The following is a 25,852-nucleotide window of genomic DNA, read 5'->3' as shown; positions in this document are numbered from 1 at the left end:
AGGGAGGGAGCAGAGGAGAGGAGGAGAGGGACAGAGAAAGGAGGCTCATCTCCGAGGGGAGGATGCTGGGAAAGAGGCCGGGAGCCCCAGGCGGGCACAACGGATGCCCGGCCAGGCTGCGCTGGAGACTCCCTGTGGCTTCCAGCTTAGTCCCATGTATTTCCAGATGTTTCTGGTTAGAAGTTCCGAGAAAATGCCTGGCCCTTCTGGATTCTGGCCCAGGGTGAAGAGCGCCGCAGGCGGATTCAGCTGTAGTTTCAGAGCTGCAGGGTGGGCCGGGGGCTGGACCCACCCCGAGGGCATCTCGGGAGCCCAGGGGACATCTGGGTGCCTCACCTGTGGCTGCTCTGCTTTGCCCGGGGCTGGCCACGGAGACTCAGAGAAGAGCCCCAGGAGCAGCTGGTTTGATTTTGAATTCCAGCCACGTGTCCATGAAGGACAAGGGTCCCGAGAGGGGCAGGAGGATCACGAGCTTGAGGCCAGCCTGGGCAGCTGAGCGAAGACACTGTCCCCAAAGAAAATATAAAAAGCAGTGGTCAGCACTGGCCCCGCGAGTGTAAGACCTGGGTTCGTCCCCAGGACCACAGGAAGGAAGGACGACGGGACCTCAGAGATGTAGGCTTCGCTAGAAACCCTGTGCCACCACCCCGAAATCTGACTTAGGAGAGCAGAGTGGGGGGGCGCCTCCCTGGGCCGTGAGGGTCCTTGTCGTGGGCCCTGAGGAGGACACTGGGCCTTGAGAAGACAAGAGGGCAAGACTCGTCCTGTGACATACACGTGTTCCAGGTCCTGTTCCCCCATGTTGAGATGGATCACCCCAGAAATACCAGGGCGAGGGCACAACCTTTTATTGGAAGGACAGAACAGAGAGAGTCCTCCGCAGAGGAGGGGGTCCAAGTGGGGGCCCCGGGAGGGGGCTGTCCTGCCCCTTCTCAGGTCTCAGGTCCCTTTGTTGTCATGCCCTCTCCTCCCATCCTGCCTACCCCACCAGAAGGTGGAAGGACCCGAGGGAGGAGCTGGTTCCCTGGAGGCAGGTGACCGTGCAGCAGGAGGGGAAGGGGAAGCGCGCTGGAGTGTTAGCGTCTTATTTCCTCTTGGATCGGCCCCATCTTCCTGACCAACCATTACCCTCACTGCCCTTCCCCAGCCTCGGCCGTCTCTATGGAATGTCCTGCCTGAGCAAGTACCCACGGGAAATTCTGACTCCGTAACTTCAGAAACGGGAGTTCACCAGGGCATCTCTCCTGAGTTGGGTCTAACGGTCACTGTCAGAGGGTCCTCGGACCCAGAAACCGTGCTTGTCCCCACAGGCCTGAGCCACCCACCAGCCTGTCACCTGCAGGTGCATCTGTTGGAGGGCAGGGTGGGGTGGCACTGGTCAGGCTCTTGGTCTGGCTTGTTAATGAATGACCCATTGGCCTAGAATTTTCCAGCTCATTCTGTTTCTCTCCCAACCTCCTGCAGTCCCTCTGCCGGGTGCCTCCCTCAGGGCAGCAGACCTGAGTAGGAACACCGGCCATTTCTTGGGGAGCAGTAGATTTTGGGTTTTTTTTTTTAGATTTTTGTTTTTTCAGAAGAAAACAAATAGACAAAGCCCCCCTCCACCCCCTTGTGGCTTTGCTTGGAGGGACAGGCAGGAGGTGACAAGAGCCATGGGGAGGCCCAAGGCCAGCTCCCCTGGGAAGGCTGTGGTGGCCTGTCCCCACTGCCCCCAGGTGCTCTTGTTCCCTGGAACTGGGGGTCTCCCCAGGAGGCTCTAGTGGGCACTGGAAGTGCATTCATTCATGACAATCGGCCATGCCCTCAGCCGCCGCCTGCCTTGACCCCACTTGCTCGTCTGAACCCCTCTGTTCGCTGCCACCGCTCTGAAGCACCACTTAGTGTATAAATAAAGGCCCCGCGCCGCCCCCGGCTCCGCAGGGCAATTATGTCTGCGAAGCTTCCTTTCTGGAAGCCTGGTGGGGGAGGGGGCCGCACCTCCCGTCCCTGCTGTCCAGCCTGTTCCTGTCACTCTGGGTACAGCCCAGGCAGGGCCAGCCACGGTGTCCTACCTGTCCCCTGCTCCCTTGCCTCCGGTCTGCACTCTGTGCCCCACCCTGTCCCCTCCTTGGGTGGCCTTCTCTCTGTGCCCAGCTCGCTCCTCCCGGTCTCTACGCCCTGTCTTAGGAAAAGTGGTGGCTTCCCCGCCACTGGGCCAGCGCTCTGGCCCTGCCTCAGCCACCTGTGCCCAGTGAGAGCCAGAGGCTAACTGATCCCTCCTCGGGAAAGCCACTGCTGCCTCACGTCACCCTCACGCCCACCCCGTGGCTGTGAGCACACACCTATAGGCCATCATAACTCCTGTCCCCACGGCCACCTGGGGCGAGGTATTGTTTGGCCCATTGTACAGGTGAGGAAGTGGAGGCTTGGGCGAAAGCCCGGGCCTTGCCGCTGGTAACTGCCAGATCTGGAGCCCGACGCCAGCCTCCTGTGGGTCCCTGGGTTGTCCCTGGCCCCCCTGTGCCGTCATCTCTTCCTCCTCCAGGTCCTTCCTGTGGGACACATCCTCTCTCCCCACGTCTTATCGAACTTGGAATTGGGCTTCCTCAGTCCCTTGGCCCGGGGCCTGTGTTTAACTGACCAGTTTGTCCTTCCCTGGCACGGAGCCCTGGGTGGGCGGTGGGCAACCTGCTGGGCAGGGGACAGGGTGAGTGGACCCACCCACAGCCCACAGAGGGGCCCAACGGAGCCCTAGTGGCACTCCAGGAGGAAGCCGATATGGTCACATGCAGGCCTGAGGCTCCCTGTCCCTCTCTCTCCTTGAAGTCCCCAACCTACCACTTGTTAGTCACCACCCCAAGGAGCCAGAGGAAGTGCAAGGACAAGTGACATCAGCCAGTCTTCCCTCCTGTTGGCATCTTGGGGCAAAGGACTACTGGGCAGGGTGAACGTGTGGAATTTCTTCATCTTTTTATGAGTTTCTAGAAGATACGGACAGCGCCTTCTCTGGGCCACTCACTGGGCATGCCCAGTGTGATCACCACCGTTACAACCACAGGGGCTTCCACCACATCCAGACGTCCTGGGCGGAGCAGGCCTGAGCTCCTCCCAGCAAATACTCTCGGGTTTTGTTCAGCATTGATTTTGTGGGTTGGGGGAGAGGCTGATTCTCTGTAAAAATTGTATCTTGAAATCAATTCATTTCTCCCACTTGCCCAAGCAGGGTCGTTGAGCTTAAAAAAAAAAAAAAAAAAGATTTTCCCCAGTTCTTGCTTCACTTTTTAAAATGAGCGCCCCAAATTGGGCCAGCGCAGGGGAGCCTCGCCCTTGTTCCTTATTCTGGATGATAAACTAGGTCACTTGCTCCTGCTTGGATTCAGAATTCCCACCGACTGTGGCTCCTCGTGTATGGAGTCACAATGCTCCTCTTGGTTGGGGAGGTGGCCAGGGTGTCCTTTCCAGCACTCGGCCTGTCCTGGCACCACCGCATTGATGGCTCTGTAGTGACACTGGAGCAGGTCCCAGGCTGGCCTGCCCTCGCTCTGTCCGAGGACCCATCCCCACCCCACTGCTAGGCCTGCTGGGGAGGCGGAGCAAGAAGACCCCTCCTCCCTCTGTACCTCGCAGCTGCACCCACACAAAGGCAGAAGCCCCGGGCTCCAGTCCTAGCCCCCTGGCTCCCAGGCACAAGTGGGCGAGTGCCCGTCTCAGGGCCTCAGCTGGCCATCTGAAGAAGCAGGCTGGGAGTGGGTGGTGGCAAAGGCATTTCCAACCTTGAAGCTCCGCGTTCTAGGCCATACAAGCAGAGGGGTCTTCACGCCTCGGATGTCCTGAACTCGTGGTGTCTTATCCCCTTCTGGGCCCCAGGTCAACGTCTGTGACCCCTCCTGTGCTGTGTGTGCGTCCGGAGGTCCTCGTCCTGGCCTTAAGAAGCAGATGCTCAGCTCCTCAGTGAGCAGCTGGCGAATTCCGTTGGGCTCGTCCCTGTAGCACTCCGTGGTTGGTGGCCTTCTGCCAGCTGCCATTGGGACTGTACACGGGCCGTCCTTCTTGAAAAAGGAAAAAGGCCGTGAGTGGACAGACAAATCTTAGTACTAAAGACATTAATGTGTAGGCAGAGAGCTGACTGCCCTGTGAATCCTGCCAGTATTGGGTACCTTTTTCTGGAACCCATAAGATGCCGGCCCCCACCCCAGCAGCCTCAGAGGCTGGAAGTGAGCTGAACTCACGCTGTTGATGGTGATTGGCGTCTCAGAGAGCCTGAGATAAAGGGGCCTGGGTGATGGTGGGGAGATGGCCCTTGGGGCCCAGGTTGTTGCGATTGCCAAGGGTGGAGAAGAGGGGTTCCAGAAACGTGAGGCTTTAGAGCCCCAACTTCAGAGCTGGTACCTCCTCTCCTCTCGGCAAAAGGCTCCCGTCCCCTCACCAGGAATATACACCACGCAAAAATGAAAGCCCCAGAGAATGCTCCCATGTCCCTTTAGGGCAGTGGGGAAATGGGGTATCATTGAAACTTGCTCCTTTATTAAGAAATAAATCAGCCTTTTGGGGTATCTCTCACCCCATGGCCCACTCACTCCTAAATCCCATCATGCTTCGCCGTCCCGTGGCTCATCTTTACTGGCTGGAGCACTGCTCCTTAGACCTCCATCTCCTTAACAGCTGCCCATCAAGGGCCTGCCATCACATCTGTCTGTCTCCTCCGTCAGCAAGACACTGAATCTCCGTGAACCAGGCGTTTTGTAGGATGACAAATGTATTTGACATTGACCGCAGAGCCTGCTCGGGTGAAGCGCAGGGCTAAGTCAGCAGTCCTCAGAGTGGAACAGAGGCCACCAGCCCCACAATCGGAGTGGCGGGATCACTACCAGGCCGCGGTCCAGGCCGTGCACCTTGCCCCCCCCCCCCAGCTGACCTGCTCAGGTGGCATCTGAGCATCCACACTGTCCCCGCAGCCCGCTGTGTTTCTTACCTATGCTGCAGATTGAGAACCGCTGCCAGGCAGAAGGCAGAGGGACCAGCCGGCTGTCCTGCCAGCCACTGACAAAATGACCCGCTGTGAGGTTTGTGACAGTTACTACTTCCTGAGCGCTCTCTGTGTCCCGGGTACTGTGCTAAGTGCCTTCCCTGTGGGTTCGCAATCCTAAAACAACCCTGAGGAGTACTACTCTTACTGTGCCCAGTTTACAGACGGGGAAACTAAGGCCGGAGGGAAGTCGAGTGACTCAGGCAAAACATCAGTAGAAGAGGCTGGAAAGAGAGTCTGGGAAGAGGGTCAAGCGCAGAGCCATCAAAGCCAGCTGGTTCAAGGGGTGAAGCTCCAGGAGAACCTGGAGGGCCCCTCTTCCCAGAGTGTCCCCCTCAGGGAGGCCGTCTCCATGGGGGAGGGGAAGCCCTCCTCCCTCTCCACCAGCGGTGACTTCCCAGAGCCCAGAGCTGGCCGGCAGGTGCACCGCCCGCCTGCCCCGCTGCCTTCAGATTTCCCAGGAAATCCAGCCCCCCGAGCAAGCAGCGCAAGAGCAGCGTCCCTTCCCCGCCATTGTCCCTGTTGCAGGCCACCATTCATCCGAAGCCAGTCCAGCTTGGCAGCGGCCCCATTCCTGTTCCGACGCCCCTCCCGCACCCTGCCCAGGCCTCCGGAAGCCCAAACAGAGGCTCTGAGATGCGAATCAGGCCCTTCCAGCTGCACCTGGCCGGCCGGAAGGGAGCCCCGTGCCACACGCCCTCGTGGGCAGCGCTGGGGGCCCCTGACCAGCATTCGGTTCCCTTCCTCCTTCCTCCTGGCCTCCCCAGATGGTGGGCGGTGCCAGGGTCCTCCCCTCCTCCAGGGCTGCCGCAGTCACCCGGGGCTCGGCGCTGGCCTTAACAACCCTGAGGAGTCCCAGGAGCCCGGCTGCTCGTCGGCCTCCACCTCTGGGCTGGTGCGGAGCCCTGAAGCTGCAGCTGCAGGCGGGGTGCCAGGCCCACAGGGGGCAGCGGGCAGGGGGCAGGGGTAGGCACCAGAGCCAGCTGCCTCGCAGCCGCGGACCCTGCACAACGCCTGCCACCCCGCACTGGATCCTTCCTTCATTCCCTTGATGAATCTTAGAGTGTCTGTTACGTGCCAGGCACAGGGAATACAACAGTGAACCCCCAAAATGAAGAGTATCTACTCCAGAGCTCGGGGTGTGACTCCGTGGTAGATATGTGCTTGGCCTGCAGGGGCCCTGGTTCCTTTCCCACCACCACCAATTAAAAAAATCTGCCCTCTGCCCTCTTCAAGATCCAGAAGGGAGAGACCAGCAAAATAAGTCAGTTGTGATAAGTGGGTCAGAAGCAGGTGGGTGCTGAGGTCAGGGAAGGGGATGGGGAGAGCTGAGGCCCCAGAGGTTTCTCTTTTTTGGGGGGGGTGTACCAGAGATTGAACCCAGGAGCGCTTAATCACTGAGCCACATCCCCGGCCCCTTTTAAATATTGTATTTAGACACAGGGTCTCTGAGTTGCTTAGGGCCTCGATAAGTTGCTGAGGCTGACTTTGAACTTGTGGTCCTCCTGCCTCAGCCTCCTAAGTCACAGGGATTAACAGGTGTGGGCCTCCCCAGCCAACCAGAGGTTCCTCTTAATGGCCACCCTGACCCTGAGTTTTTCTGGATGCATTTGGGGGTGGCCAGTGCCTAGCTGGTTCCACCTGGCTGTTTTGTAGTCGGCTCTGGGGTCCTTTAGCTGAGCAGGGGCAGCTGGCTTTGGGGCATCGGGGCTCCAGCAGGGGCAGTCCTTCCCATCCTGGAGTGACCGGGAGAGGCTGCAGGCGGTGGCCCTCAGGCAATCCCAGCCCAGTGAATGAAACCGTCCCAGGATCACACACTGGTCCTGCTCAGTCCAAGCCTCTACTTTACACCCTGGCATTGGACCTCCCTGCCAGGGCAGCCCTGGGATCCCAGAGAACTGGCCACAGCTGGAACCATTCCATCTGCTCTGGGTGAGACCGGAGCCTCAGAAGTGTTTAATGCTCCCCTGGCTCTCCTGGAGATGGGAACTCCCAGCTGGGTCTGGAGACCTCCTCAGGCAGGATCTCTGAGTGCAGTCTGCCTGGATTAGAACCCCAGCCTCAGTTTTTTGGTTTGTTTGTTTTGTTGGGGATTGAACCCAGGGCCTTGCGCGTGCCAGGCAAGCACTCTACCAACTGAGCTATATCCCCAGCATGCCCCCCAGCCCGCCTCAGTTTCCAGATCTCTAAGTTGGGAATACGAGTGATACCTGCCTCACAGAGTGTGAGGATTAACAATGGCTGGAACATAGTAGGTGCTCAATAAAATGGTAGCTGTGGAAAGGTGTGCCTCTCTCTTGCTATAGCTGTGGTTTCCACAGTAAGTCCTGGTGACCAGCCCTCTCCCTGAGTTTAAGAATTGCTGGACCAGAAGGAAATGTAGTAGACTCCGAGCAAATCAGCTCCACGGGTTCTGTCCCTTCCCCCAGTTCTGCAATGAAAGACAAAAGAATGCATCAGAAATATTCCGATTTTTTCAAACACAGAAGCTGAGGCTGCGCCTGAGCTAATGCTCGTGAAAGGCAGATTCGGACAGTCCCAGTCACTGGAAGCTTCCAGAGTTACCTGTTTCTCTGGATTTCCATTTCCCTGCATGTCCCCTACCCGAGCATTGAGATGAGCAATGGTTCTTCCTTGTGCGTGGGTCTCGCATCTGAGGGAGGTTGCAGACATCACAGGAGATGTTTTAACTTAAGGGAAACCAGCTCCTCTTCCTTTTAAGATGAAACGGTAGTAAAATTTTAAAGGCTTTGTCCAACAACCTCTATATTTGGTACTTAAAGTAATTATAGTTGCCTTTTTTAAATGTCCAAATTAAAAATAGACATTGCAAGGAGATCACAGGACACAGCCCAGAGCCAGGAGCCATGTCCACGGTTTCCGAGAATCAGCCTCCCCCGACCTCATGGGTACTTCGGGGAGATCAGAGGGGCATGAACAGAGCTGGAGACTGGGGCTGGGGAACGTCTAGGAGCGTCCCGGCAGCAGATGGTGAACCTGGATGCTGAGCGCTGTGATTAACAAGAGCTGTGAACTGGAGAGAGACGGTAGATCACAGACATTTCCACAGAGTAGAAGTGTGGTTCTCAAAGTGTGGTGACCGGACCATCAGCACCAGCACCACCTGGGGTTAGGGGTTGAACTGGGTCCCCTTGCCCCAAGTTCATGTCAAATTCTCAACCCCAAAGTCCCTCAGAATGCGACTGTGGTTGGAGACGGTGTCTTTGAAGAGGTGATCGTATAAAAACAAAATGTCCAGACAGCAGTCTAATCCTTAGAAAAAGAGGAGACCCCGGTGGGGCCTGATCAAGGGAGGGTGTGTGAAGAGGCAGGAAGATGGGCAGTCATCCTTGAGCCAAGGAGGGAGTCCCCGGAACACCAGCCCTGCCCAGCACCTTGATCTTGGACTTCAGCCTCTGAAACTGTGGGAGAATGCCTTCTGTCGTTTAAACCCTCCAATCTGGGGTCCGGCTGCCCTAGCAGACTCACACGCTGGGAACCTGCTGGAAATGCAGATTCTCAGGTCCTGTCCCCGACCTGCTGACTCATCAGTTCTGGGAATGGAATCCAGCAAACTGCTTTATGTGACTTCCATGCACACGAAAGCTTGAGAACCAGTCGATAGTTATTATTGACCCAGGAGAGAATGATGTAGGTGTGGAAAGAAGGAAAGGCCCTTTCGTAGGCTCTGTGGTCTCTGGGAATGTCTCAGTGGGCTCCTTGATTGACAGGTATATAAAAGGGGTCTGTAGACAGGGGACATGGAAGCAACATGCCTTAGACATTGCAGTCTTCCTCATCACAAATTCTAACATGTTGTTATCCACGAAGGAACATGGAGATTGTCCTGCCCATCTTGGTGTGATGGCAGAGGAGTCCTGTCTTCCCTGTGGCCTGTCCAGGGCTCCCCTTCATCCAGGATTCCTGAACCAAGCTTCAAGGAATCCACAGAATTTCTAGGGATCTGGAGTTGTGTTTAAGATTTTATGAATTTTCTGTTTTTTTATTTTGATGACAATCTTTTGAAAAAGTTCAAGCATTTCTGGGTTATCAGCCTCACCCCCTGACACCCTAGTCCTGCCACGGGATGCCCTGGCACACATGTTCACCCATGGTGTTTGGTGGCACCAGGTGGCTCCATTTTATTGTTTTTAGCTAATTCGAGGTGGGTGGAGAACAAAATGTGTGGACGGTGTACTTGTACCAAGTAAAAAGGCAACTGGAGTCACAGCTGTGGAGTGCTGGAGTAAGTGGGAATGAGAAGCCGGAACCCTAGTGGCCACGCAGCACAGTAGCAGGGATTTCAGAAGGGCCTGCCCAGAGCCCCCAGAGAGCTCCACAGGATCCCACAGGACCTCAGTTCCCATAAAATACCCCCCACTGTGCTGAGGTATTCATCTGAGTGTCTGCTTTTGTTTTGGTCTTGGAGCTGGATACCTGGTCTTATATTTGTGCATAGTTTCGTGATGACGTATTTTTAATCAATCCAGTCAACACTATTCTGAAATTGTTTGAAAACTAAAAAGCATTAAAACATGTTTTTAAAGACTTGAACACAGGTGAGTTTCCTCTGGACGTGGCTCAGCTTTGAGAAGCTCTCTGGCCCCAGGCGCCCTGAGGGAGGTCATGTGACCTGGCTGTGGCAGCTGGTCTCCTCGCCTCCTTCTCTGCTGTGGAAGAGAAAAAACCCACAAATGCCACATTTCAAAGCCCCATTGAATTATTTTCCACTTCTGCCATTGGAGGGATTGGAGGGAAAGTGACTCCAATGTCTGGGGTCCATGTTCCCTCCTCTGTGGCCAGGACGCTGAAGCACAGCCTCCCTGGGGATCTAGAAAAGGGGGAGGGGACCCCCTCACTCTTCCGCTCATCTTAGGAATTTCATTGCCTTCAAAATTATCCTGAGCAACTCAAACGGCAAAATCGATGGGCCCTGTTTTCCTCGTGCTCTTTCCATTTCCTTGAAGGACCTTTTTCTTCTTAATGGCATTGCTTACCAGCCCAGGTCGCCCATGAGTGCTCCTCTTACCGTGATGGAGCACTGCTTCCAAGTCAGGAATTGCAAAGGTCAGAGTTTCTCTATTCAAAATAAATATTAATTGATTTCAGTGACCTGGGACTGACCTGTGGCAAAACTATAGAGCTGGCAAGATTGATCTTTGAGATTCCCGACCTTCTCTCTTAGGTTTCTTTTTTCTCCTTTCATAAAAGAATGCACACCTGTTAACCCCCCTGGACCAGCCCGGGAATCCTTGGGACAAAGGGGGAAGTGGGTCCCGGGTTTCCCAGGAGCGCCCCTTGGGGATGAAGGGCAGGGGTAGGAATGAGGCTGGAAAAGCAGTTTGGTGCTGGAGCTGGAGGTCAGCAGACCCGTGTATGGTGCGGAGTTTTCTTGGGACAAGGAAGAAATCAGGACACCATGTCACCTGCAGCTCCTGCAGCCATTCCACAGCCTGGTGTTGTCCCTAACTTGAAGCACAACTAACAACTCCTTTTCTGTTTAAAGGAAGGGACTAGCCCACACTCTGGAGAGCAGGGGTGGTGTCATGGCTCTGAGCCTACAACAGGGTGTCATCCTTCCCAGCGGGTCCCTGAATCCCTGGGTACTGGTGACCAGGATGGCAGAGCACAGGGCATGGTGGTCTCCTGTTTCCGAGTCCAGAGAACTGGCACAGACTGGACAGTCCTTGGGGAGAAACCTTTGTTCCTGAAATTTAGAGGAGCACAGACGTGTCCCAAGCACAGACATGTCCCTCTATCGAGACTCGTAGCTCTTTGCCTAGACTGTGACCACACAGGTTGGCCCTCCCCACGCCCTTCCCGCACCCGGGGAGGTCTAGCTGCGTGTCTGGACGTGGCCAAGTGGAAAAGTTCCAGACGCCCCCTGACCTGTGTCCCCCCTCTTGTGTCCCCTCTGCAGCTGGAACTCTCCAACACGGCCGTCCTGCACCAGATGAGGCGGGACCAGGTGACCGACACGTGCCGAGCCCACAGCGCCCTGAGCCGCAAGCGGCGGGTGCTGACCCCCAACGACCTGAAGCACCTGGTGGTGGACGAGGACCACGAGCTCATCTACTGCTACGTGCCCAAGGTGGCGTGCACCAACTGGAAGCGGCTCATGATGGTCCTGACGGGCCGCGGCAAGTACAGCGACCCCATGGAGATCCCGGCCAGCGAGGCGCACGTGGCGGCCAACCTCAAGACGCTCAACCAGTACAGCATCCCCGAGATCAACCACCGCCTCAAGAGCTACCTCAAGTTCCTGTTCGTGCGCGAGCCCTTCGAGAGGCTGGTGTCCGCCTACCGCAACAAGTTCACGCAGAAGTACAACACGTCCTTCCACAAGCGCTACGGCACCAAGATCATCCGGCGCCAGCGCAGGAACGCCACGCAGGAGGCGCTGCGCCGCGGCCACGACGTGCGCTTCGAGGAGTTCGTCGCCTACCTCATCGACCCGCACACGCAGCGCGAGGAGCCCTTCAACGAGCACTGGCAGACGGTGCACTCGCTGTGCCACCCGTGCCACATCCGCTACGACCTCGTGGGCAAGTACGAGACCCTGGAGGAGGACTCCAACTACGTGCTGCAGCTGGCGGGCGTCGGCGGCTCGCTCAAGTTCCCCACCTACGCCAAGTCCACCCGAACTACGGACGAGATGACCACCGAGTTCTTCCAGAACATCAGCTCCGAGCACCAGACGCAGCTCTACGAAGTCTACAAACTCGACTTTTTAATGTTCAATTACTCAGTGCCAAGCTACCTGAAATTGGAATGAGGGGCGGTGGGGGTGGGGGGTGCGGTGGGGGTGGGGTGGGGTGGGGTGGGCGCCGGGGAGGGGAGCGGGCAGAGGGAGAGAGTCATGCTTTTTAATTTAAGATTTTTATTTGTCAAAAGAATTCTATGGATATTGGGTTATTTTGTAAATTAATATTGCTTTGGGGAACGTGCTGCGAGCAGCATGGTGAGAATTATTTAAAGTCCTTCGAAGGGAGGGACCGCCGTCTTCAGCAGGGGAAGAGGGTGGATTGTCCTTGTTTTCAGAAGTGAATACTGCAACACTGTCTCAGAGGTTTCCTTGTGTCCTGGTGAATTCCATGGTGACTTGTGCATTCCATGAGTTCTGATTAATGTTATTTATAGTTATTTAAACACGGTCTCTGTATAGATTTCTTTTTGGCAGCAGAACGCCGAGGTCCCCTGAAGAAATCTATGGTTCCAGCTTTGCTCGCTGCAGCTCATTGGGGGGCACGATGTTCTCCCTACTAACCTCTCATGGGGTCGTCTGGTGACAATCCTTGTGATGCGTGTGGATGCCACTGTTCTTGAAGTTCTGCTGGAGATAAATAGGTCACTATTGCACTCAGAGGCATCTTCCCAAGGGGCTAATTCCAAACCCAATGCAATTGACCCCAAAGTCCCTTGCCATAAAGAAATGTGACTTTTTTTTTAAACCCAAGGAGAGAGCTGATTGTAGCAATTTTTTTTTCACCAAAATTAGCAGCCTGATAGAATAGGCTTTTTTTAAACAGAAAATTTTAACTGGCAGTGCCGGTTGTGGTGAAGGTGAAGCAGCTGTTGCTTTATGGCCAACAAGTATTTATTGAGCATCTACTATATTCTAGGTTCAGGTATAGGCCCTGCAGACAGAGCATTGAACAAACCCAGTAGACTTAGCCCTCAAGAAGCTTTACGTGGACACAGAGCATCCAGCTCGACATTAACCAGGCCCCTGATCTTCACGGACTTCAAGTGGGGTTTGGACTCTTTGTAACTCTAGAAGGCCCGTGAGCCCTACATATTTGCATTTTTCTCTGGCCCAAATTTGAAAACCACACGCTTGGATCAGGCTACTCAGTGAGTAATCTAAGGTCATTACCCAAGAAATAGCAAAAATATTTCCTATTTTGTGCCCTGAAGCCCCGGAAGGGACTCTCCAGGCACAGCGTGGAAGAGTGCTGTGACCGAGGTCTGGTTGGGTAAGGAGAGGAGAAGGTCCTCAAGTGCCTCCTCCCGCCATGTCCAGTCAACATCCGCATCCCCGGGTGGAGGTGTCTTCTACGCTTCCCAGGTACACACTTGGGGAGTTGCAACAGGCTGCATTTATGCTCCTTGTAAAGATCAGAGGTGGGCTGTGTGGGCACGTGCTTACCCGCCCACCTTCCCCATCCTGCAGAGGCTAAGAGACCCTCCGAACCTTCGTGACTGCCAAGCATGGGCGTCAAGGACAGCCTCCCGCCCTCTTCATCCACACTCCTTTCCTCTGGAAGGCTGCCACCGGCCACTCCTGTTCCTTGCTGATTAACATCCAAACCTGCTTCTCAATTCCAGCCATTTCCAGCGCTTTCTCGGTGGAAGTTTGAGCCACATCCCTCTTACAGCTAGTGAATGAGTCGGTAGCAGATACTGTATATAATAATAATAAAAATAATAATAATAGTTCTAATAATAGGGGAGGGTGGGATGGGGTGTGGGTAAGTTTTGCTTTTTGTTTTTGACGCAATATAGAGTGAAGGGGTGAGAATATTTTAAACAGAAATGAATAATTTATCTCAGAAACTATTAAAGTTGTGTTGTAAAGCTCACAGCGAGCTCCGTGAGCAGCAGCTGCAGCATCTCAACGAGGAGATTATTTCATTTAACTTGAGGGAGAGGTGTGCCAGGGAGGTGGCTGAGGTATTTATAAAACATCACGTGTCTTCTGGGCTCTCTCCTCTTTGGAGAGAGGGCACAGCAACTTTGCCCTTCGTGGACAGAGATCTATGCAGTGTGTTTGAGCAAGTAGAGTGACAGACCCTGGCTGTCCCTGCAATTGAGAGTCTGGACCTTATTTCCAGGCGAGAGACAGTGTCCTCAAGAGATAGGGCTTCTGTTGAAGCAGGTCGTGCTGCATGTCCTAACCCGTGCTCTACACGACAGGGGCTCTCTGGGACATTGAGTTGGTGTGGTGCAGATGAGGTTGGTGGTCAGATGTCCTTGGGAAACCAAGTTGAGCGAGTCTCTTTTCTGAGTGGAGAAGGCGTGTAGTGCATGGTGAACCCCAAGGCCATCTGGGAGTCGGGGCATTTCCTGCACTTGGCATGACCAGGAGGCTCTATTTTGCATGTTAACTCCCAGAGCTGATGTCCCGCAGAGGGTGCTTCGGTTAGGATGAGGCAGCCCCTCCAGGGTCTGCAAGGATCAACCCCCTTGGATCCTTGTTTTTGCTTTTGCCCCCCCCCCTCCAAAAACAAACAAGCAAAACTGCCACAGTCTGGCTGGGCACAAATGCCGCAGTCTGGCTGGGCACACAATCACGAGCCACCACACAGCTTGTAGATTCAAACAGCAACTCTTTATTCCCGAACTCACACCAGCCGTCTACAATCACGTTCTGGGGAAATCCACGTTCTCTGCCCAAATCCACCTCCACTGGGCTTCTATCTCCAAAATATACTGTCTGAATCCCGTGAGAACTCAAGGGGAACTCAGGCAGCAGGATACGCCCTATTCCCAGCAGGAATAATCTTAAACCTTAAACCTGGAACCTAAACTGGGAATGCCCTAAACACGATTATCTTAAAACCGGGAACACCCTAATCTGCCTTGGTCCTTGAGCAAGGTCACCTACATTCAATGTCGCTGCAACATGTCAGCAACATGGGGTACGCTGGCAAGGAAATTGTCATACCTACTTGGCTAATGGCTCCCAGCACAAAACCAAAATGGCGCCAGTCTCCATCTGGTTTCCAGCCTCAGAGGATTAAATGTTGACTTCAGTGCAAGGCGTCTAATCCTGGACACCCCCACGGACAGCTAGCACCACCCCCAGAGTGGAGGGAAGTCTTGGGTGGTGTGGACGGAAGGGCAGGAGTGGGGCAGAGTGCATAAGGCCACTGAGGGCCCCGCTGCCCTGCCTCCAGTCTCTCCATGGGAACAGACGACCCTGGCGGAGGCTTCTGCAAGTCCACAGCCTGCAACTGTTCACTGTGTGCTTTTTTCCCCTGGTTTTCATGGAAATCCACACTGGTTTCCGTGTTGGCACCCTCTGTCTCCTTCCTGTGCAAGCTCGCCCAGTGCCGTGTGCAGATGGCCTTTCATTGGCTTTTGTCTCTTAAGTGAGGTAGATTGTCCTTCAGGGGACGAGGCGTCATGTCTGAAATGAGAAATTCTTTCTCTGCGTTCTGTTTTGTGTTCACGTTTTGTTTTCTAACGACATCAAATTTTTTTTAACAGAAATTGATGCAACCATTTTGCAGAATGTAGAACGTATTCTGTGTCCTTGGCTAAAGAAATCCATGGGTGAAGTGCGTCTGGGAAACAAAAGTCAGTGTTTCCTAAAGAAAAAAAAAATGTCTTAAGATGCTTCCTATTGCATGCAGAGCTGGAGAAAAGCGCGGGCCCGTGTCCCCAGCTCCAGGCCAGTTTTCAAAGGGGCTGCTGTGCTTTAAGACCCAGGTGGCATCAAGGCTGTATTTACGAGGACCTTCCTGCTTACCTGTCCCTTTGCTTGGAGAACTTGAGATTTTGTCAGCCGTGGGTTTGGTGCCTGCAGCCTCTCCAGACCCCCCCACTGCCCTCCCCAGCTGGTCTGGGAAGAAGGGCAGCCCAACAACCGGACTGTCTTAGAGGAGACCCCCCCTCCCTGCCCAGTGGGTGAGCCTCGCCTCCCCTCCTGCTGGTTCAGGGCAGTGGGAACTTTAGCAGAACCAGGCCTCCCAGAAACAGGCAAGCAAGCACGTGGTATAATCCACGCTATAGAAAACTCGAGAAAAAGAGTGCAAGGCCCTAGCACACTTAGAGTGCAAAGGACCACGATTATAAAAGTCCCTCTTCTAACCTGGCAAAAAGCAGAGGGTCTCGGCTAACTTTCTTAGTTCTTCCCTGCGTGTGTGCATGAGCGCACACATACACACACACACACACACACACACGCTGAGCTGAGCTGCCCTGCCCTGCCCTGTGCAATCCTGGTGACCAGGTCCCATCCTCCCCCACCTCTATGTCAGCAGGACTGACCACACTGCTTCCCTGAACCCCACCACCAGAGACCCCCCAGCCTTTCCCAGCACAACCAACAGGACCAGCTTGACCCTTGGCTGTGAACAGGCGGATTTCAGTCTCTATTCTTTGTTAGGTACAGAAGGGGCTGCCTGTATTTTTTTATGAGCATGCTCAGTGTGGCATATGGACATATAATTTAACATCTTTGTGGGGTGTGATTTTTTTCCTTTTACATATCTGTATGCAGTAGAGGGCCTGTTGTAGAAAACGCTCCCTGTGTCTTCCTGTACTGTTAAAGAAAGCTGAATTCCACATTGCCAACAAAAGCGTGAAATGTTCATGAACCTTCCTCCAGGAAAAGCCATTCAAGCCTGATTATTTTTCTAAGTAACTTCAATTAAATTGAAGAAAGAAAGAAAAAAGTCTTTCTGTGTATGGTTTGTTCATGGGTCGTTAACAAAAGACTGTAGGGGCGGGCTGGGCTGGGCTCCCCAGCACGTGGGAGGCCCGGCTCATGTGCATCAAAGGGTGGAGACGTGGATGCCAGCCGTCTACCCGGCCACGGTAGAGAGCATCGTGGACCCCGATCCTGGTGGGTGGATGAATGGAAGCTTTTCTTCATTCCATTTTTCTGTGAATTCCCTGGAGAGGGATGCCTTGCGATGGGGTGGTGCCGCACTCCTATGGAAAATAAAGCAGGAGACTCCCAGGGTTCAGTGGCGTAGTATTCAAACCCAGGGCCATGTGTCTTCAACCCTGTGCTTTGGGCATTGATCATCACACCTCTCTAAGTGACTCCATGGTCCTACACAAGGGGGTTGCCACCCCGCACGTGAAGCCCCGATGTTCTGTTCCTTATCTGGTGCCCCACAGACCTTTCAGCTCCACACATGGGTGCTGCCTTAGGCCGTTTTCTGTTGCTATAACCAAATGCCTGAGGTAGGGACTTAATAAAGAGTTTTACTTGGCTCATGGTTCTGGAGGCTGGAGGGTCAAGTGTCACGGCACTGGTGGCCTAGCAAGGACCCCCTTGTCTGGATCACCACCACATGGCAGAGAAATGGAAAGGGGGCCAATCGCATGCAGGGGGTGAGGCAGCAGCGAGGGAAGTTCAGGAGCCTGCCTCCTGGGAACTCACCAGGGTTCTACAAGAACATTAATCCCTTCAGGGGGTGTGCTCGGTGCCCTCTTAAGGGTTCACCACCTCAGCACCACCACCCTGGGGACCGAGCTTCTAGCACACAAACCCTTGGGGGTGCACCCAGCTACATCCAAAACACGAAGGCATCTTTCACCTCTGTTGGCAAAAGTCATAGATTTTTTTTTCAAAGAAGAAATCACACAGTTGTTTATCATTATATTCTCACTTCCTTAAATGTATTAACTAAACACTTTAACACGACCTCACGGGGTGCGGAGATCTATGGCTTTCCTCATCCGTGCCGGACATGGTCTCTGATGTGGCCACTCACTGGCCGCTCCCGCCCCCAGTGGTCTGGCTCCCACTCGTTCCTGTATGGTGACTGTTCTCGCTCTGGTCCTATCTGGGGGAAATGCCCAGACCACAGGGCTTAGTCACCCTGCACTGACAGAAAACACTTCTTTTTTTAATCAGTGAGTGGATGTAACTTAGCCATGACCTGTCCCTGTCTCACTTGGGACACTGAAGGTTCATGGGAAGCAAAGATGGACGCGGCCCTCCCCAGCCCCCTGTGGCCTGCTTGGAGAGGGGCTGAATGGCCTCTTATCCGTGGCCAGCTAATCCTCAGGAGTTTCCGGTGGCTTCACAGGTGCCCCCCATCTGACACTGCAGAGAGGACCGAGGCAGAGAAGGCTGTGGCCCAGAACATGGCCAGAGGGTGAGAGTGTCATGATCCCTCACCAAGTGGACAGAACAGGAGGAGGCCAAACGCCAGCTAAGATGTCACTGTGCCCACTCTTGGCATGAGCTCCCCTAAGTTACGCCTTTCCTCCACTTTTGGTGTTAAAATAAATGATCTTTTATGATGCTAGACGTTAATTGAGACTAGGAAGTAATTAAAATATTGGCAACTTCATGTCATTCTCTAAAGTCACTGTGAACGTTTTTTTGAAAAAGTCCTGATCTCTGAAAAGTCCAGGAACCACCAGCCGGGAGCCGGGAGCGCATTTGGGGCATGAACTGACCCGGGGCGGGGGGGAAACCCAGGGCTTCCCAGAGGCCAGAATTCTGCAGAAATCCCTCTGGACACACAGATCTGAGCATGACCCGCACTTGGCCGGTGGCCAGGGCCCCCAGTGGAGCCCAGATGACCCACAGGAAGTGGAAGGCGTCTTGCCTGCACTCACTGCCACTTACAAAGGTCTAGTCTGCGATGACAGGCACCACCCAGAAACAGACGAGCGGGCGAGAAAGCCCAGCTTCCCCCCCACAGCCCTCGTTGGGGCCAGCTCTTTCCCAAACTGCGACAACCCACCGAGAGGACAGCCAGAGGACGGGAGTGAAGCCACGTGGCGCTGGCCAAGGACGGTCCCTGAACACACAGCAATAGAGGACACCACGCCGCAGGGGAGATCCGCGGGCACCCTGGAGGTGACCAGCCCCAGTCCGCCCACCTTGGAGCTGCTGGTGACCCAGCCCCTGTGCCAGGGCCTGTTTCCTCCTCTGCATGATAAAAGGAAGGGGCTCTGTTTGTGGTCTTCTAATTTTTTTTTTTTTAAGGAGCATCTTTTAAAATTCGTGTGCAGTTCGTGAAAAACAGACACAGTAGGAAGCTGCGATGGGTCATGCAGGCCCCTGAACTCCTGTGGACCTCCCCGGGCCCACTTCATTAGGTGGCCTCTGAGTCCTTCTGGCTATGACAGAGGGTCCACCTAGAGCCTCCTCTGTGGCTCCCACTGCTTTACACCAGAGAGCTGGCTGGGCCGGTCAAGGGAGCCACGGAATCAGACCAGCCTCCAGAAGGGAGTCCCAGGGACAGCACCGAATGAGATCAGGATGGAAGGAAGAGTCGGGGGCGCGGTGGCGCTCGCCTGTAATCTCAGCGGCTTGGGAGGCCGAGGCAGGGGGATCACGAGTTCAAAGCCAGCCTTGGCAAGAGCGAGGCGCTAAGCCACTCGGTGAGACCCTGTCTCTAAATACCAAATAGGGCTGGGGGTGTGGCTCCGTGGCTGAGTGCCCCTGAGTTCAATCCCCAGTACCCACCCCTCCCACCCAAAAGAAGATGGGAAGCAAAGTGTAGACCCCTCCTTGCAATGGTCTCCAGGAGAATGGAGGCTGCAGATCCCCAGCCCCGTCAGTTCCACATTCAAGAGGCTGGAATGAAAAACAGTCTCTTAATCTTTTTTTATTGCTCGATGTTTGTTTTTTAAGACACTGGAGCATCTCGAGAGGGGAGAACAGCGAGGGCTTTGTGCTCACCGTGGGTTGGACCAGCCAGAAGCCACAGGGGGCTCTTGTAGGGCTGGGCAGCCTGGACCTGTACCTGCTAGGGCAGTCCAGAAACGGCTGCAGGCTGAAACCAAAGTGGCCACAGGACCGAGAAAGAAAGGCCTGAAGGAAGGGCTCTGACCACAGCAGGAGGCCTCAGGGGGCTGGGCTTCTCCGTACAGGAGCACAACTGCAGGTGGCTCGGAAATGCTTGCTGATGAACGTACACTTTCTGGGGTGGGGGTGGGTGCTGGAGATCGAACTCAGGGCACCTGGCCACTGAGCCACATCCCCGGCCCTGTTTTGTCTTTTATTTAGAGACAGGGTCTCGCTGACTTGCTGAGGGCCTTGCTAAGTGGCTGAGGCTGGCTTTGAACTCTTGATCCTCCTGCCCCAGCCTCCATTGCTGCTAGGATCATAGGCTTGCACCACCGCATCCGGCAAAACAAACATTTTCACAGGGAAAACTGACCATGAAAGTGGCTTTTATGAAGTACAGGCTATGCCACGCAGCGTGTGGAGCACTTTAAACGTGATCCTCGTAACAACCAACTGGGTAAAGCCTTGTACCCGCTTCACAGATGAGGAATTAGAAGGTCAGGTTCAACACTAGCCCAAGTCCCTGCAGATCTAACCCTGGTCGTGGGGACTTCCCAGCGTCCCTGGTGGGCCAAGGTAGAAGAAGGCCGGAAGCCTACACCTGGGAGTCGAGGGTGCCACCAAGACAAGAGAGAGAGTCAAATACAGCTCGCCCACAAATGAAGACACTAACAGGTTAAAAGAGAAGAGCCAGAGACAAGAGGGCCCAGGCCAGCTCAGACGGCCACAGAGGGCCGGACAGCCTGTCCAGGTAAAGGGTTTCTACTCGTGTGTCCTAGAACAGCTTCTCCAAAACCACTGCTCATCCCATTGGGACCAACCGTTGAGAAAGGTCTACTTCACCTACGAGCTGATGGCAAAGTGAAATTCAGATGGCGGGGGCGTGTCCAGGAGGCGGGAGACCCCGGGGTGAAGGAGTCTAGAGGAAAGGAGCCACCTGGGCTTCCAGCCTCAGCCCCGCGCTGCTTCAAGAGCCTGGTGTGGTGGCCCACACCAGAAATCCCAGCCACTCAGGGGAGGCTGAGGCAGGAGCATCGCAAGTTCAAAGCCAGCCTCAGCAACTTAGCAGAACCCTAAAAACAAAACAAACAAACAAAAAAATTAAAAACCAACGACGCAAAGCAAAGAGGTGGCGTTCAAGCTGCTGTTCACCCAGAACAGTGCCTCTGAGCAGTGTGCCCTGGGCGGGGGCAGCAGTGGTGGGACAGAGCCATTCAGCTAGGATGGATGGCCTTTCCAAAAAGTGTACGGGAACCAGACAAGAGAGAAGGCCTAACTGGCAGGTGGGACAGTCAGGGACAGAAATGGCTTTGGATACCCATGGGCCTAGGTCTGCAGAGCTTCCCGTGGGGTGGCGCCCTGCAGCAGGCCCCAGCCATGGCGGACTCTAGCCCTGGGGCAGGTCAGTAAGCAGAGGGCTTCCCCTCCACACCCCACCCCTAGGAAACCGCAGCCTTCCAGAGACGCAGTCATTCAAGGCAGGCACAGGCCTGTAATCCCAGTGACCGAGGAGGCCGAGGCAGGAGGATCCCAAGTAATCCCACCGAGGAGGCTGAGGCAGGAGGATCTCAAATCTGAGGTCAGCCTGGGCAACTTTGTAAGACCTTGTTCCAAATTTTAAAGGGTTGGGATGTAGCCCATGGCAGAGAGCTTGATAAGCACGTGAGTGGCCCTGGGTTCCATCCCAGCACTGTCAGAAAAGGAGGGCAGGCATTCATTCACTCACCCCTTCAAACATACGTCACCATCTGCCCGTCAGACCCTGTGCAAAATGCCCAGGATACGAAAATTCTAAGGACTCGTAATCAAATAAGGATGCAGAGATGTTAAGAGACACTCAGTGGGCAAGGCACCTGTAATCCCAGCAGCTTGAAGGCTGTGGCAGGAGGATCGCCAGTTCAAGACCAGCCTCAGCAACTTCTCGAGGCCCTAAGTGACTCAGTGAGACCTTGTCTCTAAATAAATACAAAAAAGGGGATGTGGCTCAGTGGTTAAGCACCCCTGGGTTCACTCCCCAGTACAAAAAAAAGAGAGGGAGAGAGAGAGAGAGATAATCAGTGGAATGAACCACACAGAGACAGGACACCAAGTTCCCCTTGGGACAGAAGCCACCCAGGTCAGTAGGTGGAGAAGTGGAGGGAAGGGGGAGGGGGAGGGTCGAGCAGTGGTTCTCAGCCAGGGAAGAGTTTGCCCCAGAGGACGAATCTCTGCCTGGTTCAAAATGTCACCAAGGCCACCGTTGGGAATCCCTGAACTGAAAGACTAGGGTTAGGGTAGAGTCTGCGGCTCTTAGTAACCCAAAGGATGTACAGGTGAGGAAGAGGAAGTGAGGAGGTGACGGTGGCCCTGTTCCCGGCTTGGGAAACCGCAGCTGGAGACAGGCACCTTGAGTGGTGGCCAGGTAATCAGCCAGAGGTGGAAACAGGGTCGCAGGAAGCCAGCGAGTGGGTTGGGTGTGCTGAATCGGGCCTCAGTGGAGCTCCGGGAGATGGATAAGTGGTTCCAGAACTTCACTCCTGCAGTACGGCCTGCAGACCAGCAGCTGGGTATTATTGGGGCGTTGCCAGAAATGCGCTGTTTCAGGTTCTACACCAACCCTCCTCCTTTTAAGAAGCGTCCCTGGTGATTCATCTGCACACTCACATTTGAGAAGCTCTGGAACACAGCACACGATAGTCTGAGGTAAAGCTGTGGCTTTGGGGGAGGGATTTAGCTGACATTTTTGCTAATTCTTCCAGTAAAACCCTGAGCTGTGTATGATCAGGGCACCATATCTGGTTGTAGGCCGAGGATGAGGCTGACATTTGACATTTATCCTGAAATAAAAGGGGGAGAGGAATTAATTTCTCTCTCTCTCTCTCTCTCTCTCTCTCTCTCTCTCTCTCTCTCTCAACCCTGCTTGCCAAATTAAGGGGCTAGGAGCTGTGACCACCCAGAAAGTATATTGTTCTAATTTGCACAAGAGCCCTATGATTTTAGCAAAGGCCCTGGATATAATAGCTCTGCACTCATTATCTGCAGTTCTGAAATCCACAAAACCCTAAAAACCAGAACCTGTTTAACAGATTTGCAGCAAGCTCACTTGGCAGCGAAACCTGACCTTGGCTAACACGAGACTAATTATAGTCTTTATTTATCCCACTGACTGTGAAGATCCATGCATTTTCCTGCAGAATCGTTCACGTGTTCTATTATGAAAAGTACGGGCCTCACACTCTATTGGGGTGTCAGGGATACATGCAGTGTATCTTTCTTTTAATTCCAAAAATTCTGAATTCTAAAACACATCTGCTCCTAAGGGATCAGGTAAGAGCGGTCAACTTGTATATCCCCGTTTTACAGATGAGGAAATCGAGTCCCAGAGGGACAGTCCATGCAAAGATGGTCCAGGAGGGAGCCCAGGCTGAAACTCCGTGCTCTGCCGGTGTGAGATGGGGGTAGACACTGTTACCCCTGGGCCTCCCCTCACAGGTGGTGCGTATTTGCAGACAGAAGCACGGGTAGGGGACCCAGGGAGCACGGAGCCCTCTGCCTCGTGGCTCTCACTGCGGAAGGCCAGGCCTGCACTTGAAATGCACACGTCCAAACCTGCCTCTGTGCGTGCTGACAGGGTTTAGCCTAAAGCCAGGCGCCCTGCGAGGGAAACATCCATCAATAGCAGCCTCACCCGCGGATGCAGAGAACCGGGCCATACCGTAGGAAGGATGAAAGGCAGAGCGCTCACGTCGGGGCTGTGATGGAGAGGAGGCGGGCCGGCTACTGACATCTCCCAAGTCTCCAGGAGCAGCGGGATCCAAATGGCAATTCCTCTGAAAAGGGGCATTCAGAGCACGCGCCTGTCATCTCTTCAGAACCGACAGGGGCTCGGCTGCTGTGCTGCAGCCAGAAAAGAATAGGCTTTCTTCTCCTTCCAGAAATGATCCTGGAGCTCTGAACCGTCAGCGAGAGAAAAGTCAATGTGCCTTCGTCTCTGAAATGTTGCAGACTCTAAAATTATATTCATGGGCTACACCCCTGTCGGTGTTCTTCCCTTACAAGGTGAAGGTTGGAAATTGAGCATCTTGTCACCAAAATCGATGATCTGCCATTATCCATTTAAATAAAGTGAAGCTTTTCTAAAAATATTTCTGTTAAAAAAAAAACAACAAAACTCTTTTATAAAAGGATTCCAGTGAATACTGAACTCACAAACCGTCCTGCGATTCATTTCTGATTTTTTCCCATTGTACAGACGTGAATTACAGAGTGACTTGTATTTACCACACTTTAGATATTTTTGGACACATTTCCACATCTTCTTTGGGGACCTGTTTTTTCAAACCCTTTGCCCATTTGAAAAAATCAGCTTGACTTATTATTGCATTGTAGGAATTCTTTGGCAATTTGAGATCTATGTCCTCAGTCCTTTATCAGAGATGCGTTTGGTGACTATTTTCTCCCAGCCTGTGGCTTCTTTTAATTTTTCTTTTCAATCTCTTTCAAAGAACAAACAATTTTTAATTTTGATAAAATACAATTGATCCTTTTTTTTCATGGTTGGGTTTTTTGTATCCTTCTGTGTTTTGGAAAAGTGTCCCCCAGAGGCCCAATGTGTTACCGGCTTTGTCCCCAGACCATGGGTGCCATTAGGAGGTGGTGGAACCTTTAGTGGGCAGGGCCTAGTGAAAGGAAGTGAGGTCACTTGGAGGGGATCTGGAGACCCTGGCCCCTTCCTGTCTGACCTTTGTTTCCCAGCAGCCAGAGCTGGGCAGCTTCCTCCACATAATGATATGTTACCTCTGCACAGGCCAAAAAAGCAACAGCAACTGACCAGCGGCTGGAACCTACAAAACTGTAAGCCCACAGAAACCTTTCCTCTTTCTGTTTACCTCAGGTACTTTGTCACAGTAAAGGAAAGCTAACACAAGTCCCATGTAAAGAATCTTCGTCCAACCTAAAGTCTCCAACAAGATTTTCTCCAAAGTTTTCTGATAAAAGTGTTATCCTGTTATAAGATTTGCTCGTACACTTAAGTCTAGGCCCATCGAGCTGATGTTGTGTGTGAAATGAAGTACAGGTCAGAGCATATGGCTGTCGCTCCCTCCCATACCATTTGTGGAAAGAACTATACTTTTTCCACATTGTTTCCTTTGTCGAAATCAGGTGATCACCTAGATGTGGGTGTCCTCTGGATTTGCTCTTATGTTCTATTGATCTACGTGCCAATGTGATGCTGTCTTAATGACTAGTAGCCTTCTACTCAGTCTTGAAATCAGGCAGAATAATTCCTCCACCAGGCTTTTATTTTTAACTCGTGGCACTGCCATGATTTCCAGTACCAGGTTTAATAAAACTGGCTGGGAAGAAAGCATTTTAGGTTTTTTGTTTGTTTTTTGGTAGATGCTGCTTATCCCATCAAGGATGTGGGCTGTGCTCCTGGTGCTGTTATTTCTCCTGATGATTTTTTTTTTGAGCTGGGTGTTGCACCCCAGACCTCATGCACCCTAAGCGGTACTCTCCCACCAAACCACACCCCAGGTCCTGACATTTTCTTGCGGTTGTGTATGGTATGCCTGGCAACTTTTCATTTGATGCTGATACTTAATTTCACACTGTGGCGTGCTGAACCTCATTGTGGTCCTCTAAGGGCTATTGGACATTTTCTGGCAGCAATTACATGACATGTGGGTTCCATGGATCTCTTTGAGGTTTGTGTTTAAACTCACTTAGGATGGGTCTAGAGGAGCCTTTATTCTGGAGTGACTTTAGCTCCAGGTGGAAGGTGTGGCCTTTGGGGGGAATTCTACTTAACTTCATGAATATAAATGAGGTCTTTTACTGCAGTAGAAGGCAACACAGGTAACGGCCGCTGGGGACCTTTACACAAAGCATCCTGGCAAACGTCCTTTCCTTGAAAGTTGCTTTCATCTCTTCTTGTGAGATTTTATAGACTGAGATGCAAAAGGGTCTCTCTTCAAATTTCCGGAACTTTCTTAGCGTGGCTCCTTTCTCTGCTTGGGTCTCGGCTCTGCCCCTGACCCCAGCCACCCCAGACTTTCAGAGCTTCTGTGTGTCATCTCGTCTCAGAGAGAAGGTCAGGACCCCTCGGGGGTCACAGTCGGGGAACTAACTCCAGACAGGAAGGGTCAGCCCCGGAGGCCCTGCACTTTGATCCCTTTTCTTGGGGACTGAGGGTCAGTTTCTCGTCTGCCATCGGTCTTTCACAGTACTCTGCCAATTATCCTTGTTTCTATTGTGGAAAGTTAACTCCGAACTCCAACTCTCCTGCTAGAAGCAGGAGCCTTCCTCCTGTAAAACCCACAGCGAAGCCACCCCCACCCCACCCCCCGCCGTGGCTTACTGAGCTGATCCCAAGACAC

At 53.5% G+C, this 25,852-nt stretch overlaps 2 protein-coding genes across 3 annotated transcripts in view; one reads left to right on the top strand and one right to left on the bottom strand.

Moving 5' to 3' along the window:
- The window catches only part of Chst11 (carbohydrate sulfotransferase 11), a 216,464-nt gene extending 204,684 nt beyond the window's left edge, over positions 1-11,780 (top strand). For both annotated transcript variants that reach the window (XM_027943767.2, XM_027943702.2), the window contains exon 3: positions 10,926-11,780. In XM_027943767.2, the coding sequence (XP_027799568.2) occupies positions 10,926-11,780 (855 nt within the window). The remainder of the gene's footprint in view (positions 1-10,925) is intronic.
- Slc41a2 (solute carrier family 41 member 2) overlaps positions 832-25,852 on the bottom strand; it is a 170,132-nt gene continuing 145,111 nt past the window's right edge. Inside the window, exon 11 of the mRNA XM_071609577.1 lies at positions 832-4,028. Coding sequence (XP_071465678.1) covers positions 3,687-4,028 — 342 coding nt within the window. The 3' untranslated portion in view covers positions 832-3,686. The remainder of the gene's footprint in view (positions 4,029-25,852) is intronic.

Source organism: Marmota flaviventris, chromosome 3, assembly GCF_047511675.1.
Source record: "Marmota flaviventris isolate mMarFla1 chromosome 3, mMarFla1.hap1, whole genome shotgun sequence".
NCBI lineage: Eukaryota > Metazoa > Chordata > Mammalia > Rodentia > Sciuridae > Marmota > Marmota flaviventris.
Note: the sequence above shows the minus strand (reverse complement) of the source record. Positions and strands in the feature narration are given on the sequence as shown.